This window comes from Callorhinus ursinus, unplaced genomic scaffold, assembly GCF_003265705.2.
Source record: "Callorhinus ursinus isolate GAN/ISIS: 27379988/994484 unplaced genomic scaffold, GSC_fseal_2.0 scaffold10, whole genome shotgun sequence".
Classification (NCBI taxonomy): domain Eukaryota; kingdom Metazoa; phylum Chordata; class Mammalia; order Carnivora; family Otariidae; genus Callorhinus; species Callorhinus ursinus.
In genome coordinates this window covers 72078412-72094974 of record NW_027397072.1, presented here as the reverse complement: position 1 = coordinate 72094974, position 16563 = coordinate 72078412, and the positions used below count along the sequence as shown (strand labels likewise).

The 16563-nt window shown below is 42.7% G+C and overlaps 2 protein-coding genes across 5 annotated transcripts in view; both read left to right on the top strand.

The window, feature by feature from the left end:
• The window catches only part of PPP1R21 (protein phosphatase 1 regulatory subunit 21), a 59736-nt gene extending 49592 nt beyond the window's left edge, over window positions 1–10144 (top strand). For both annotated transcript variants that reach the window (XM_025868861.2, XM_025868860.2), the window contains 5 exons: window positions 1957–1989; window positions 3169–3285; window positions 5470–5568; window positions 6588–6716; window positions 9459–10144. In XM_025868861.2, coding sequence (XP_025724646.1) covers window positions 1957–1989; window positions 3169–3285; window positions 5470–5568; window positions 6588–6716; window positions 9459–9488 — 408 coding nt within the window. In that variant the 3' untranslated portion in view covers window positions 9489–10144. The remainder of the gene's footprint in view (window positions 1–1956; window positions 1990–3168; window positions 3286–5469; window positions 5569–6587; window positions 6717–9458) is intronic.
• A 6033-nt stretch (window positions 10145–16177) lies between these two features.
• Window positions 16178–16563, top strand: part of STON1 (stonin 1) — a 47207-nt gene continuing 46821 nt past the window's right edge. For 2 of the 3 annotated variants that reach the window (XM_073897745.1, XM_073897743.1), the window contains exon 1: window positions 16228–16263. The gene's annotated coding sequence lies outside the window, so the exon portion shown is untranslated. Of the gene's footprint in view, window positions 16264–16563 lie in introns of all 3 variants that reach the window. The other variant, XM_025868856.2, reaches the window with a different exon arrangement.

Genomic DNA, 16563 nt, shown 5'->3' with positions numbered 1-16563 from the left:
CCAGAGCAAGTCTGTGCCCATTGTAAAATTAACTGACTGACAGAAGCTCATCTTACAAGCCCCCAGAAGATGAGTTTGGTTCAAGCACCTTGGGACTGAAAAAGTTAACATCATATAGAAACATTATTTCCAACCCTATGGCACTTCAATAGTTGAATGCATAGTATTTGTCATTAAAATACCTAATAGTGTAATTTGAGCTTTCAGCCACCTGCCAATTTATCGTAATAAAAGATGGCAGTAACCTCAGGAAAGGAAAAGCACAGAATAATACAAATTTCTGGTTCTTGCTGGAATTAAAAAGCACTTGTAGAATTTTAAATATATGTTTTATGTATAAAGAGAGTACATGTACACTGTAGATAATTAAAAACTACAGAAGCGTAAAAGAAGAAAAAAGTTGACATGCTCCTGAATACCCAAGCATCTACTGTTAACATTTTCCTGCAGAATTTCAGACATGGTTGATATTGTGCTATATAAAATTTTCAAACCTTTTAGGGTAATGTGAATACACAAACATTTATCATATTATCAGAAATCTGTATGAACTTAGTTGTTGATTGCATAGTAATTCTACATGAAATATACCTTAGTTTGCCTGTAAGTGGACATTGGTTGTAATTTTTACTATTTTAAATACCATCTCCTTTTATGCATAAGGTTTTTTTCTCCATCTTCGGTGATGTCTTTGGGATGTAAATCTCAGGGTTAGAGTTTACTAGGTCAAAAGGCGTGTATGTTTTAGAGTTTCTTGACCTTTTAATGCCAAATTGTTTTCTAAAAAGGCTGTATCAGTTTACACTCCCATTAGCATCATATGAGAAAATGTTGAAATTATGTACATTAAGTTTTCCTTCCATTTATATAATACCTTTCCTTTGTGGGTCTGTGTGCTGTAACACATTCTCAAATCGTAACCTGGGAGTCAGGGGGTAAGGGTGGGGAGGCAGAATATAGATGCTCACTCAAGAGTTTCTTTTGCCAAATGTAGTCGTATTTAAATACATAAAATTAAATGGTTGGCGTGTTACCATAGACAGTTTTTAACTAAAAGAGAAAGACTAATTGCTACTTCTGCTTCAGTGAGTAGGAAATTATGGTTCTTTTTAAAAAAAAGTCTTATAAACGATCCTTTTTACTGCTAGGTGGGCATGACGTTCATTAGCATACACTCAGTTGATAGACAGTTCACTGTTCAGAGTACTACTCCTGAGGAGATGATTTAGAATCTGTGAAAACTGTTTATTGGGTGTCATCTGTGAGAGTATCAGAATCCACTGAAACTGAGTTTCTATGTTTCCTTAAGTTACTATGCCCAAGCACATGCCTTTCCATCTTGGACAGTAACCTGAAATCATTATTCATGACTCTCTGTTTTTGAAATCTTAATCCACAAAAGCAAGCTTTAAACAACTTGGCAGTACATTTTATTTTTCATTAATTTAAATCTGAAGTGTGAATACTTACTAATGTCATAATATTGTATCAAAACATACATTTCTTCTTTCTCCTTTTGAACTTTCAATAGAGTGTTATTTGTGTTTTCTGTTTGGAATGTTCAGTTGTTATGGTCACCATAAAACTGTCTTTACCCCTCCTTGGCTACTGCTTTGGAAATAGGCATAGAAATGACAAGATGAGTCAAAGCTGTTCTTCCTCTCTCTCTTCCCAGGCAGGTTTTGGGTTTCAGTGAAAAGAACTACAGCATTTTGATAGGAAATAGTGACCATTATCCATTCCTGCCTCATGACTGAAGTAGGGAACGCAGTTAGCTCCCTGTAGGTACAGCTTCCTGGTATAGGTAGAAGACCAGACAGGTGGTCTTTCTAGGTCTGCACTCAGTGCACTTAAACACAGTGTGAACTGAGAAGAGAAAATATTAGTGTTGCAGCTATTGTGTTGGAAGTGAAAACAGTCTGTTCTAAACAAGCTTTTTTTTCTCTTATGTTCTAGATTGGGATTTTAACCAGGACATCTGACAATGAGGTAAAGTGTGCTTGGCTTCACGTTTGTTTGTAAATATTTGGCTATGTGTTTATTCACAAAGTCCTGCAGAAGTCAGCCTTGTCAAATTGTTTTCTGACATTTCTAGCAAATGTGGAGCCAGTGTTTTTCTCCTCCATCCATGGATCCATGTTGCTTTTCTTTCTGGTTCTACTTTAACTGTCACCAACAAATTATAGCCTGTTTTGGCAGTCGCCTCATTGAATGACTTGGCTTGGCAGTTTGACAAGGTGCGGTGGGAGCCTGGCCAGCAGCTTGGCTGGCCTCCTGCATGAGGCTGGAGGCGTCAGCCCTCCCAGTGGGCAGGCCGGGGAACAGGGCTTTTCAGGGCCTTGACCAACAGTGTGCTTGTGAGTTCTTCCCACCCCTCAAGTGAGCGAACCCAGGTCAGATTGGGCTTTTGAGTTTGGAAATATTTTAAAATGTAACTTTATAAATAACCACTCAAGGAACACTGAAGTTCTTCAGCTTTCCACTCAGTGTGACAAGCTGGTAAACACAGTTCCAGTAGGTTGGTAAACTCTTTGATTTCCTTATTGGCCTTTTACTTTAGGTAATCTTTAACTTCTATACATATTTTTTAATTAAACTCCATAGCATACCGTTGCTAGAGTAACTAGAAGAAACATTGGTCTGAGACAAGGGCTGTTAACTGTTCATTACAGAAATTGTATAATTGGTTAGTGTGTTTAAGAGCATTAGAACGGTCTTAAGATAATTTGTGGGGAGAAAAGAATGTTCGGCTTTTAGGGGTTTCAGTAAGTGCTCCCTGTCCCGTGCCTTCTCTGACTGAGTGGAGGATGCAGGTATCCGATGGATGGGGATTTTGAAGGCCAGGTTTGTGGCTTATCAAAGTGGATGGAGGGACATGGCCCCAGAGGTGGTGGGCCTCCCGGTACTTGACTTCTGCTCTGTTCTTTTGAAGCCACAACCTTGTTCTGACATGGGCAAGATGCTGAATAAGAGAAATTTGGAATATACATTTACCTGGTTTGTCTGAAGTTTCTTTGGGGGGTAGGGAAGCTATGATTCCCCATCAGATTTCACATAAAAATGTACAAAATGTTGTCCTTTTTCCTTCTTCTAGAGTGATGGTCATCTTTTCTAGAACTGCTTCATTTCACTGGCATTTATTTACTTAGTTCTGTGTGCTCTGTTTAGCTTCCAGATGTGGAATCTCGTGAAGACTTAATTAAAAATCACTACATGGCCAGGATAGTGGAGCTGACTTCTCAACTACAGCTGGCTGACAGTAAGTCAGTGCACTTTTATGCTGAGGTGAGTGGAGAGGGAATTCGATTTGGTGGCTTTTCCCAATCCGGGCAGGAATTAGGTCACCATCCAGGTCCCCTGCTGTTCACTGGAAGAGAGATGTCTGTGTCTGTGCATCCATGTGAATTTGGTTGGAGTTCATATTGATTGGCCTATATCCAATCAAAAATCTTCATTTCAATAAATATAGGACTGATTTGTCATTTCCAGGTTACCAAAAGATAGTTGAGAGACTTCTAGGTCGCCTTTCCTATGGTCACATCACAGATGTTTGGAGCATTATTATTAGTGATTACTTGTTTTAGAGAATTACAGGCAGGCAGACATTCACAAGTCAAGGAATTTTCATGCAAAGAAATTAAAAAGCAAAATATGCCTGGCTCTTCTTCTTTTTTTTAATACTCTTTAATTTGTAAGTGACAAGTTGTAGAAATGAGGCCCTATAAATGATGCAATGAAAAATGTTAAATGTTTTAAGCCTTTGTTATATAATCTTACTTTTTGTTACATTTTCTTCTTCCTTAACCAAATAATTTATTTTCTTAGGAGAATTAGAAAAACACTATGCAAGATATTCAATAAAATCATACACAGTTTATTAATTACAAGGGAGAAAATGAAGGAAGAAAGTACAGAAATCAGAGTACAAGACAAATGATAAGATAGAATGGCTGTCGCTCAACATATAAGAATACCTGTAAGGTATCTGATTTAAAACTTTCAAAGGTCAGTTACAGATGGCAGACGGAGAATTATGATGCTTTAAGTTGTTAAAGAACTTGAGAAAGAAAAGACAGCACCCTTTATTGGGACTGTATGATTTTTCTCCTGTACTGTGGAGATGGATAGGTTGATGGGAGGCCGGTTGCTCAAAGTGGAGAGGGGCTTTGCTGCTTCTTCCCTGCTGAAATAAATGATGTGTCTAGCTCCGTGTTGCTCACCAGCCGCCATTACCTCCCTGTTTGGTAACAGCTGGTTGTGCTGTAGAAAATCCTCCAGTGTGACCTCAGGGCTGAGCTTCTGAGCCTGAGAAGTGTGTCCTTGTCTGGGTCCCTAACTGCCTTCTTAGGTCGCATCTCAGACTTGATTGCCATCGCCCTGAAGACCCATACCTTGCAAAACTCTCTCCCTCTGTTTCAGGTGTGGTGCTGAGCACATAGTAGATGTTTGGTTAATAGATGGTGGTTGATTTGACTGGCAGAACTTTCCTGAAATTCTCTTGTGAGGAAAGGAATGAGTAGCTGGGGAATATCTGAGGCTCTTTTATTTCCAAGGGATTTGCTTGTCTTGGTAAATGTCTTCAGCACAATGTGCTACAAGAATTTCTACATTGTCCTAGTTTTTCCTTGTTTATAAACAGGAAGTGGTGACCCCCTCCATATGACTTTACTGGAATGGTTAGTCTGAGTGTCCGATGTCGACACAGATTCAGATGTGTCTCGACAGATCCTCCTTGTCAGTCGCCTGGCCTTATCAGAAAGTGTAGCAAGCCTTTTAATGGCACACTGTCTTTGAATAGTGAGAAACAGAATTTTTCTTTCTCTTCTTGATCAGCTGTGACTCTGGATAGGCTAGCTTTGGTAGAACCCCAAAGAAAGCAGCTGGGATCTTTGCATTCCTGCACTCACTTCGTCCTCCCCGTAGATTGAGCCTAATCTGTAGCCTGGGGCTGTAAAGCTTTTATTGTTCTGTAACTGTGGTCTCTAATAGAGGACTTAAAACACAAGAAAAGTGCCTTAGGATTCATCTTGCATGGTCAGATGCTATTGATAACTTTAGAAATAACCACTTCTGTTCTCATCCAGTGTGAGTATAAATGAATCCTGGGTAAATATATAAAAACTTCTTAAGGGGCATGCCTGGCAGGCTCAGTCAGTAGTATGTGCCACTCTCGATCTTGCGGTTGTGAGTTCAAGCCCCACGTTGGATGTAGAGATTACTTAAAAATTAGATCTTAAAAAAAAAAAAACCAAACAACAGAAAAACTTCTTAAGTTGTTTGTAACTACTGGTTATCAGGCTAGAGCTAGGAGAAACCTTGACGAGCTTGGGTTGGTAGACTTTTTTCCTTATTAAAGTGATGAGAGGGGGACCACATCTTATGTGTACTCCAGTGTATGGTACAGGCCTGAAGTGAATTTGGTTTGGGGAAATGCCCTCTGAGGTCATGGGATGTTTTCTGATTTCACAGTGCCGAGCGCTCTCGAAGAGACTGGCCTTGGCTGAAAAGTCTAAAGAGGCACTGACAGAAGAGATGAAAGTAGCGGGTCAGAGCATCAGCAGACTTCAGGTGGGTTCAAAAGTGCTCCCTGCATGGGGTTCATATGGTTTTCTCTGGAAGTTCTGGGGCAGCAGGGTCAGCATTTCCTTTCCAAAGTAGTGGCGTTCGCCCTCTAGACATACATTTTTCCAACCACTTTATTTCTAATTCATTTTAAAGTAATATCTTACTTATGTGAGGCAAAAAGTCCTATATGCCTTGTTTCTCTGACTTGATTCTACTTTCAAGAGCTTTGTAGTCAGCATTTCCTTAAATGATACTTATATCCCCCCCACCCCCCTCCTCGCTAATCCCTGTCATGGTGGGCTGGACGCTTGTTCTGTTCACATGACTCTGTTCCTTCTCTTCACTGTTTCATAAAACTGGCCTAAACTGAAAGCTAGGGCAGCAAAATAATCTTTCTTACTCACTGCTTTGTTTCAAAGCCTTGTTTCCAGAAAGCCTCTATTAAATATAAACATGATACAGGTGGAGAAAAAACACATTAGCACAGTAACACCTGCTTCTTCCTAGTTTCAGATTAGTTTATCAGATTAGCTAGGAGCACAGGATTAGATTTTAAGGGGCTGGAGAGAGCAGAGAGATGGGAAGCCAGACAAAGGTGCTTCTCCTGGGGAGGGTCCTGCCCTGAGGGCTGAGGGCCTTGAGCCAGCAGGTACTGGGCTGGTGGGAATGTGCCAGAGACAGACCTGCCCACCTCACCAAAGGCTCTGGAAAACCCAAAGGGATTTGGAAAGATAATGTAGCCCTTTTTTGTGACAGTTTTATACCTGATGTAGAAGGACAGTCTTTTTGCAAAGAGATTCAGAACATATTTTGCAGGCTGAAAAGAAAACCTTCCCCCCCATATGTTTTAATTTTGTTCTGTTATTAGGCCTGTGGCTTGTCCTTCACGTTAATTGATCAGATAGGCCATCTTGATAGGTTGCTTTTCTGAAATTCCTTCTATAAATTAAAAAAGCTTTGGAGTGGTGTGACTAGTGGGGTTTTGATTTTTCTTTTTTTCCCTCTGTTCCTTTGCCATTTAGGATGAGCTGACAACTACCAAGAGGAGTTATGAGGATCAGTTAAGTATGATGAGTGACCACCTATGCAGCATGAACGAGACATTATCTAAACAGAGAGAAGAGATTGACACACTGAAGATGTCCAGTAAGGTAGGGGAGGAGAGGGAGGGAGTCTCTCTGCAATATAATATTTAATATGTAATGTATTTAATATAAGATATTTCATTCTGTGCATTTCAGGAGCAAAGGCTAAGAGATTTAAAGTGTTTTTAAATGATTTTTCTTCATATCATTTGTCCTTTTATCCAAAAGTAAAATTCAGTTTCTTTGAGTTGTAAGTTGAGAGAAGGTCTGACCTTTAAGGCCTAATACTATGTCCTTTGATTTTTGGCACTTTTGGCATTTCTGCTACTGTTTTGTCATTTAGGGGGACTTTTAGGGAGGTTATGATGGCTATTCTTTTTTTTTTTTTTATATATATATAGGAGTCTAAAATGGTGCTGTTGAAGAATCACCTTCTTTAGCAGATTTATTTTCATACACATCCATATAACCTAGGAACATCTTGTCCTTTTCCAGAAATTTCTTTTGATTTCATTTCCCATAAAGCCACTGCTTGTCTAGGCTGGGGTCAGTAGATATTGGTAGTACCTGTATGTTGAAGTGCATATCTGCATATGCCATGTCTATTGTTGTAACATAATATATATGCTCTTTTACCAGGAAAGGTAGGCTTCAGGAAGCCAGGAACTTGGTTTCATACATCACCTCAGATGCTTTGCACATTTTGTAACTCAGACAGTATGTACCACTGCCAGTCTCTAACCTGTGCTCTTGGAAATCTGCTGTTGCTTCTCATTGACCTAGCAGCCATGTATTGAGTTCCTTCTATGTGCTGGCACTGGAGAGGAAATAGAGATGAACACACTATAGCTTGATTTTAGCATCAGCTAGTGGCGGTGAGGGCCGCATTCTGCTCAGTTGGTGTCTCCTTGGAAGATCTGTCACGTGAGTGCATTGGAACCCGCATTATGTAATATTGTTTTCCCGTGTAGTTTCAGGTTATTGATCTGTCTCTGGCTACTTTGGAGAGAGCAGGAGAGCATCTGTGATACTTTCCTGGGGCATTTTGTAATGATTATAGCCAGTGTGGTTTTGATTATGGTTCTCCAGTTACTTGTGCTTCAGGAAACGAGCTTGGAGGTGATGAGTGTGGGGGTCGGTCCTCTTGAATCTTGCCTCCTGGAACTCCTTTGGCCTTTTTCTTGATGTCCCAGCAGGACAACAGCTAGTTCACAGGTTATGCTCCTCGTCATGGTAGAAAGCACGTACGTTAGTTTGAATATTAGGAGAAAGCCTGGTTTACTGCCTGACATTTGGAAAGAAGTAGCAATGATTTTAGGGAAGCTTTTCCGATTCTAGAGCTGCAGAAGCCTTTTTTTTTTTTTTAAAGATTTTATTTATTTGACAGAGAGAGAGGGAACACAAGCAGGGGGAGTGAGAGAGGGAGAAGCAGGCTTCCCGCAGAGCAGGGAGCCCGATGTGGAGCTCGATCCCAGGACCCTGGGATCATGACCTGAGCTGAAGGCAGACGCTTAACAACTGAACCACCCAGGCGCCCTGGCATTTGGTTTTGAATTGAGAAGGGTTAGTGCAGAATCCAGCAAAGTTCATTGTTCTGAAGGAAGTTGTATTGCAGCTACTTTAGAAGTTAGGGAATTTTCAGGTCCTCTCAGAACTTTGTAATCTAGTCCTTAAAATATCTGTCATTAATAAAACACAGAGCTCGTTTATTCTGTTAACCTATTTATTTATTTATTTATTTATTTATTTATTTATATTTTTTAAAGATTCCATTTGTTTATTTGACAGGGAGAGACACAGCAAGAGAGGGAACACAAGCAGGGGGAGTCGGAGAGGGAGAAGCAGGCTTCCCACTGAGCAGGGAGCCCGATGCAGGGCTCAGTCCCAGGATCCTGGGATCATGACCTGAACCCAAGGCAGACGCTTAACGACTGAGCCACCCAGGCGCCCTTCTGTTAACTTCTTTATGATCATTCCATCATCCCTGTATTTTTCGCCCTCCCCTGTCCAGTTAGTTAGTAATTTAGATTGTTGGAGCATCATCTTATGGCAGAGTTGACATGGTCTCTGTTGGATGCCAAGTAAACATCTTGGAACCATTTGTTGGCTATCATCTTGTTATTAATGCTTGTGTTCTGCAAGCATTAACCACACACATGACAAAAATGTATTTGTACCTAACAGTTAAGTATAGGAATCGAGTTACAATGTTTTCTTAAAAAGTGAACTTCTCCAGAAAGAAGAGAAGTTACATAAAACTGGAAAGTCCAAATCTCCATATGTGGGGGGACTGGAAATGAGTTAAGACATCTGCCCTTGGCTCATTTTCAGCCAGTATCTGAGCTTCCTTTTTCAGATCACTGCCATTGGGGTGTTAGTTGGCACATATTCAAAATTAGTATCTATTAAGACCTCTTTTGAAGGTATTTGTTAAGCAACAAAGGAAATCTGTGTAGGCTAAAAATTTTTATTCAGTGTCTGAAATCAATAAACTTCTGTCTTTGGAACAAAATGAATATTTGAGGTTTGATAAATCCTGGGTAGCTTTGTTTTCTTCCTTTGTTGCTGATCCTCAGTCCTCAGGGGGATAGGGTCCATGGAAATAGAGAGTGGGGGAGTTAAAAGTAACAAACTATTTTTGATTAAAAGTTAGCGACACTTAGCGACACAAGGTTATCAGCTGTTCTTCCTCTTGGAAGCTAAAATTTTCCAAAGAGAAGTGTGGCCTTCCAGACAGCTTGGGCTATAAACTAGGAGTTATTTTTCTAGATGTTTGTGTTCTTATTGTTGATATTTTTCTTTGCACAGGGAAATTCTAAAAAGAACAAGAGTCGATAGTTTACACATAGATGGTTGGCGACTTCTTTCCAAAGCTGCTACCATTGCACGGAGCTACAGGACCCAGACCCCTTGTCCAGTGTCCAGTGCTGGCCGCCTTCAGGAAGCTGGGGTGTTGTTGGACTTGGTAAACTAGTCAGTGTTGTAAATGGCCTTGAAACATTTAAAATATATTTGTAACCAGTAAGGCAAATACAGAATTTAATGTTGACAGTAAAATGGAGAACAATACGTGTACCATGGATATTGTAGGTTTCCTTATGCTGTTTTTACTGTGCACTTTTTAAAATTAGGTTTTAATTTCAGTATGTAAGAACAACAGATATTTTGTATATTTTCAAACTCAATTATATGGTAATCGATTTGGTATCTATGAAATAGATCTATGTTTCTGGATAAAATGCTTAAAATTGTCCAACTGTCATGACTTCTTGCTATAATTGGAAGCAGTCTCCAGATTCTTTTTGAAGACTTACTCATATTCTCTCTCTTTCTCTCTTTCTCTTTCTCTCTCTCTCTCAGAGGGGGTGGGTCTTGCAGACTTAACTTCAGATCTTGTGGGTTTATTATCATTGTCTTCAGCTCTTCAGTACCTTCTCTGTGTTGGAATAATAGCTTAAGGAAATTGATGTCAATAAATTCATACTTCTGTCAAACTTTCAGGCTATGAAAATTTGATAAGGGAAACTGAAACCTATTAAAGTATGTTTTATAAAAGTTACAAAATCCCAATGGACTTAGATATGACCTTTCTAATTCCCCAGATTGTCACAATTGTCTGGCCAATCCTTTATTAAGGCTTTGAGTTTTGCCTTAACAAGTACCTGCAGACATACTTCAGGCTCCCCTTGGTTTAGTTCATCAACATTGTATCATTTCAGTGTCAACCTCAGGGGTGTCTCTCCCAGCATTCCCTAAATATATTGCTCCTTTCTTCCAGCTGCTTGTATCGGCCCATTCCACCCCATGTTCGAGTCCCCCAGATTTGCTCAGGTGTTCCTAAAACCCCTTCTCCCCACCTCCGTACCTGCTGCATCTCCTTTGAACCTCCTCGCTAGCCAGTTGCTAGTCACCCTCCAAAATGCTTTATTCTGCTCTGCCTGAGAGCTCATTACCAGCTTCCCTCTGTGCTCAGCACAAAGGCCAACTCTTTGGCCTCGCCTGCCTGGTGTAGAGAGAGACCCAGTCCTCATAGTCATGACAGTGTTGGGATCCTGCCTTGGGGACCTCTGAGTGAATCAACTCAGTCCCATTCTGCTCGGCCTGTCCGGGCTTGGCCCCTTAGCCCTTTCTGTTTTCGTGACCTGCTCATTTCCAGTTCTCTAACAGTTGGACCAGCTGTCTTCACTGCAGCTGAGTCTAGGCTCCCAGGCACTGTGGGGAAAAGAGCAAATGACCATTCTGATTAGCTCCCTCATAAACTTAGGCTTTCCAGCTCCTGTCTGGCCTTCAGTGTTCTGTGACAGTCCTTGTGGCATTTCTAGTCTGTTTCTATGCCTCCTTTGGAGGGTTTGGGACAGAGAAGTCCTTCTGGTGACTGCCTTATCCCTCTACTTACCACTGCAACCCAACTCTCAAAAGACTTGTCTCTTCTGTCTAGGCCTCTTAGGGCATGGAAAGTGCAAAGTGAGAGGTGATTCTAGTCTAGGTACAGAATCGGGACTTAGTTGCCTGAAGCCCACGTGGGAGTGAAACTAAAATGGAAAAAAAAAAAAAAGGAAAAAAGTATTTAATCATGCATTGCTTCCTGTGGAAGGTGGAGTTTTCAGAACTTACTGAAATGACATGTCCTACTTTTTCCTGATGATGTACTACATGCTCACTGTTGAAAATTTGGAAAATGAGGAAAAGTATCAAGAGCATACATTTCATTAGAGATTCAGCCATTAACATTTTTGTTTATCCCTACTCTTTTTTCAGGCATATATAAAGATGTACGTTTTTAATCAAAATTGGGATTATATGAAATTCCAAGTGAAGAAAAAAAGACTCTTTAGTAGGATGGGGGTAGTGGTTAGCCTGTAGCACAACTCAAGGGGGCACTGTTCACCTGAGCAGCCCTTGCTAGGATAAGACTCCCCAGGCACAACTTGAGAAACTGATGAACAGTATGTGTCTTGTTCTATGATTTTAAACACCACCCCTCGTTATGCTGTTGTAAGCAATACTGTTCACCTTTCAAGCTGATAAAACTGGATTCTCCATTGCTTTTGGTAAGAAACTAAGTCTATCATAAGTTAAACTAACAGATACTTTCAATAACTTGACCACTTTCCAAATTCATTATCCATTAAATCAAAACAAAACAAAAACGCAGCCACACTATTTCTGAACAAAAATGTGAGAAAAAATAAGTAAAATGAGGAGCCAGTTAGCTAAGAAAGCCAGCAAAACAGAGAGCAAAAAAATTCTTTCCACAGGACTATGAATTAAAGCCTTCTTTATAATAAAAATCCGCAGACAGAAAAATGTGCGGTTTATAGTTTTGTTTTATGCAGCATTAAACCTGGAAGTTACTTTCAGCTCTTACAAGCTTTCAAACTCCTCTGTAGCTTTAACATATGAAGAGAGCAACTTGGTTGGTGATGGCTAAGAAACCATCTGGCAGAGCCACCCTGACGAGGAGGTGTCTGTTCTGTGATAGCGGAGGAAGCTTCTGTTCTCGGCTAAGGGCCATGTCCTCGGCCACAGTGGTGATAAATGGAAAGCTTGTCAGTAGATGGTTGCCTGTGCCTTAAATTTTTAAGCAGTTTAGTAATTAGCTCCAAATTAGGATATTAACTGGCAATCAAAGCATTAGAGCAGGAAAACCCATGATAGCTCTCCTAAATCTTTGAAAGAAAAGGCTATTAAGCATCAGAATAACTGTTTTCCTAAGGAGAGGATTAGAAGAATTGACTCCTGGTGGAAACAGGCTGGGGGCTCTTGTCTTGTTTGTGGGCATAGGGGTCTTGAAAGGCACGTCCCCCACTTGGAACCTTTGTGTTTGTTTTACCAGGAGCTTTAATCTGAACCCACTGCTCCCTAAACACCAGTGGAATAGCTGAGTGGTGACATACCGTTGGTCCAAGAATAGAAACCACACAGTTCAGTTAACTAACAAAGAACAAAATGTCACTCAGGGCTTGCTCAGATGCTACGGCATATTCACCCTCTCTTCAGCTTTCTTTTTATTTCTTCAGAACACCTCTTCTGTTAAACTAGCAACATACCTCATGCAGTCATCATACTGTGTGCCATCTCCCTGAGCAGCTACAGATGCCAAGAGGCAGGAGCCATGCTTTTATCCATACTTGCCCACAGTACCTAGCAGAATGTTTTGTAGCAGGTGGTGGACAATAAATACTAATTGGATACATTTTAGGAAGCAGGCCAAGGGACTGGCCAACTGTATTGCTCAAAACACAGCTAAGAGTATCCCATGCCCAGGATAAAGGATAGCCAGCCTGGGGCCATTCTGAAATTATCCCCGTAACTGTCATTGATTTTGATTAACATTCTCAGTGAAGATGTGTTTATCTCTGGAAATTTCTATCCAAAGAGTATTCAGGTTTCCTCATGGAGAAAGTTGTTTAGAAATCGTGTGTTCTTCAAACATCGGGTCAGGATGCATCATATAGGTAAAATGGTGATTTTTTTCCCCCCCATTTCATTTTCACTTTTGTTGAAGCCATCCACTGGGTAATATTTTTTTGAATATAGTTTTCCAAAAGCCCTCCCTCTATCTTGAATGAATGTTGTAATATAAATAGAGACTTGCAAAGTTTTTAGAGAGGAATGTTTTTATCAAGTTTTTAGGGCTAAACTTGTCCTAAATCTGAAGTCCTCACTTTTCCCAGCCATGTCCCCTGCAGGCATTTCTGCAAACTGGTTTGAGTTTATATTAATGGATCCTGACTATTTCAACTGATATGAGTTTTGTGGAATTCCAAGTTAATCTACTAGGTCATATCTGCAGACACTTTGGGGACCCTTTGTTAAACAGCATGGAAGTTTTAAATGATTTCTGTGAAGCCTGCCAGGAAAAGAAAAACTGTTAATAAAAAGGAGAATGAGTTAGTCTGAGAGTCTAATTATAGAGCAAGGAAAAGAACAGGAAGTGGAGTAAGATGGGCTACCAAGGTCTGTCGTGGTTTAGCTCTTGAGGCCAGGCTGAGCTGTTTACCACCAGATTTGGACACAAAGGGTCATTGCCAGAAAGGAGTCTTTGGAAATATGTGGTGGAGTTGTAAGAAAGAAATCTGCATGCGAGAAAGTGGCCACCTTTGGGGCAACACTGAGTCACACAGAAAGGGGAGGGACAGTCCCTTGTAAAAGATAAGCGGTTTTCAACCAACTATATTTGGTCTTTAGAAAATGATGGGACTGTACGTGTCAAAGTTTCCAAAGAGATTTCTTTCGCCAGGTGGGCAACCTACTATTCAAAGCCATACTACTTCTTCAAAGATGGCAGAATTAAAAAGGTGCACTCAGAACTCTCTTTAAATGCAATGACGATTGCCATTTGTCAAGTATATTGTTTCCTCTATGAGTGCTTTCTCAAGCTGTTACCTGGGCATTTCCTGAGATGGGCTGGCCTCCCCAGAAAGCCTCTTGGCTTGCTCACAGGACAGAGGAGGTTCAGTGTGGAGCTTCAGCCAGAATGCCCAGTGTCAAGGCCCCTTTTTCTTCCCTTCCTCTGCTTCCCTCTTCCTTTGTTCTTGCTCTGCACCTCTCTCAGCTCCCTACCAGAAGGCTGACTTGGGACCATCACCTGTCTGATTCCACAGAAGACTCTGAAAAGCTGCCCATCAGTTCACTCCCTGTTCTCTCTTTTGCCCTTCTTCAACCCTTGACCATCACCGAGATGGTGGCTGGAGGAAAAGGGGAAAAGAGTAGGACCCAGTCCCTTTTTCTGTTCGTTGAGGGTGTTTTAAGCGTAAACACAACTAGAAATTTTATCTGAGAATAAAAGTATCCTAAATAGATCCTGGCGGTGTGACTTCAGGCACCCCTGTGCCCTCTCTGAACGTAGTTTCAGGCTGGTGGTTGAATAGGATACAGAGTATTTTTTCTATTTCACCAAGGAACTCCTCCAAGGTCAAAAACAAGCCTACACCCCAAAGAGCATTTAAAAGAGAATCACATTGGGTGCCTGGGTGGCTCAGATGGTTAAGTGTCTGCCTTCGGCTCAGGTCATGATCCCGGGGTCCTGGGATTGGGGTCCTGGGATTGAGTCCTGTGTCAGGCTCCCTGCTCAGCAGGGAGCCTGCTTCTCCCTCTGCCTCTCATGAATATATAAATAAAATCTTAAAAAAAAAAAAAAGAGAGAATCACATTGCTATGCAAAGGCAAGGAAGTGTCAACGGAATTCCCTCACATCCTCTCCACCATCCAGGCATAGCACTTCAGGTTGACATGTTCACTAGAGCCTTCTAACTCCTCTCCTTGGGCTCAAGCTCTTTCTTCCCAGATAGTTTGTCTTTCAGACTGTTCAGTCAATATGCTTCAGTCGCCATTTTGAGTTCACAGGATTTACTGGTACCTACTGTATGCCAGGTTCTGGGAACACAAAAGTGAATAGGACACCACCTGGATCAAAATATTCCTTTGCTTCAAAATGTTCATGGGTTTCCTATTTTCTGCCGGTTCTACCTTCCCATTCAAACAGTTCCCACCTCCTCTAAGCTTTCCAGTCTTGCTGGCCTCCAAAGCACTAGTCCCAGGGCCTGGAATGGCCTCTTTTCTCCCCACTGAGTCTGTTCAAACCCAGTCCAAGCTTTCCATCCTGGGGTTGGATGTCCCTCCAGGATAAAAAGCACAGGCAGATCTCCTTTCATTCTGACTGGCTCCCAGTGAGGCAGCCCCACTTGTGCAAGAGGCTGAGATGCCAAAGGACTTGCTTGGAGTCAACTCCTAGCAGGTGATGGAGTCAGGACTAGAAGCCACCCTCTAACCTCTCCTGGGAGGACAGCTCCCTTTCTCTTCTGTACTCTGCAGGCAGCACACAGGGGGCATCTATCAATAGTTACCTCCTGCCCCGTTCACACAGCTTGGCCCTTCATAAGCCATCCAGTGGCCTCCGCCTAGGCACTGACTAACCGGGGAAACTGAGGTTCTGTCTGTACCTTTCATCTTACCCTGACCGGGGCTGGTCCCACCTGCAGGGAAAAGAGGAGGCACTGAGGAGAGGCTTCAAAAATGATTTTTAGTTCTCCTAATCACAAGAGAAAACCAAAATAAAAAACCCTCTCAGTGAAGTGACACAGAAAGCACGACCACAGAGACACTCCCCCCATCATCCCCCCATCCCACCACCCAGAGATGATGACAAAGGCCCAGAAAGTGCAGGCTGGCTTCAGACCTGCCAAGAGTCCTAGACATCTGCTTCAAGGGGGTGTCCTATACCCATATATTGCAGCTCACATAAATCCCTCCCCACCAACTTCTGCTGGAGGGAGCATGCTCTCCCCCTCCTGGGGGCCCGAGACTCAAGGGAAGGAAGACGCGCCAGAGGGAAGAGAATGGAGAATCAGACACCAGAAGGACTCTGGGGGGATCCAGGGCGGGAAAGGGAGTGAGGGGAGAAGGGGGGCCGGCAGGGAACGGGGCGGGGGTGGAGCGGCGACGGGAGTCTCTGCGGAGTAGCCGCCCCCTCCCCGCCCCGCCACTCCTGCTGGCTCCAGGCCCTCCCCCTCCTCCCCCTTCCCCGCCACCCCTTCCCCCTCCCCCTCCTCGGGCTCCTCCTCTGCTGTGGATGGCGGCGGCCAGAGTCGGAGCCCCAGCGGCGCTGCCCGTGAGTGACCAGCCCCAGGGGACAGTCGGGGACGCATGGGGATCCCCCTCTCCGGGGTGGGGCCACCCCCACTTGGCTGGGAAAGTTTGCGGGCGGGAAGCTCAGGGGCCCCCGGGTCGCGGGCATCTCCCGGGCTCGCTGGGCGCCGTCAGCTGGCGCCCCATCTCCCTCCCTCCGCCCCTGTCGCCCCCTGAGGTGTCCCGGGCGGGCCCCGGCCGGGCTTCCCCTCCGCACCTGGCCCTGGGGCCGCTGGGACCTGGGGCCGGCTCTAAAGAGATAGAAAACTCAAACAGCAAAGAA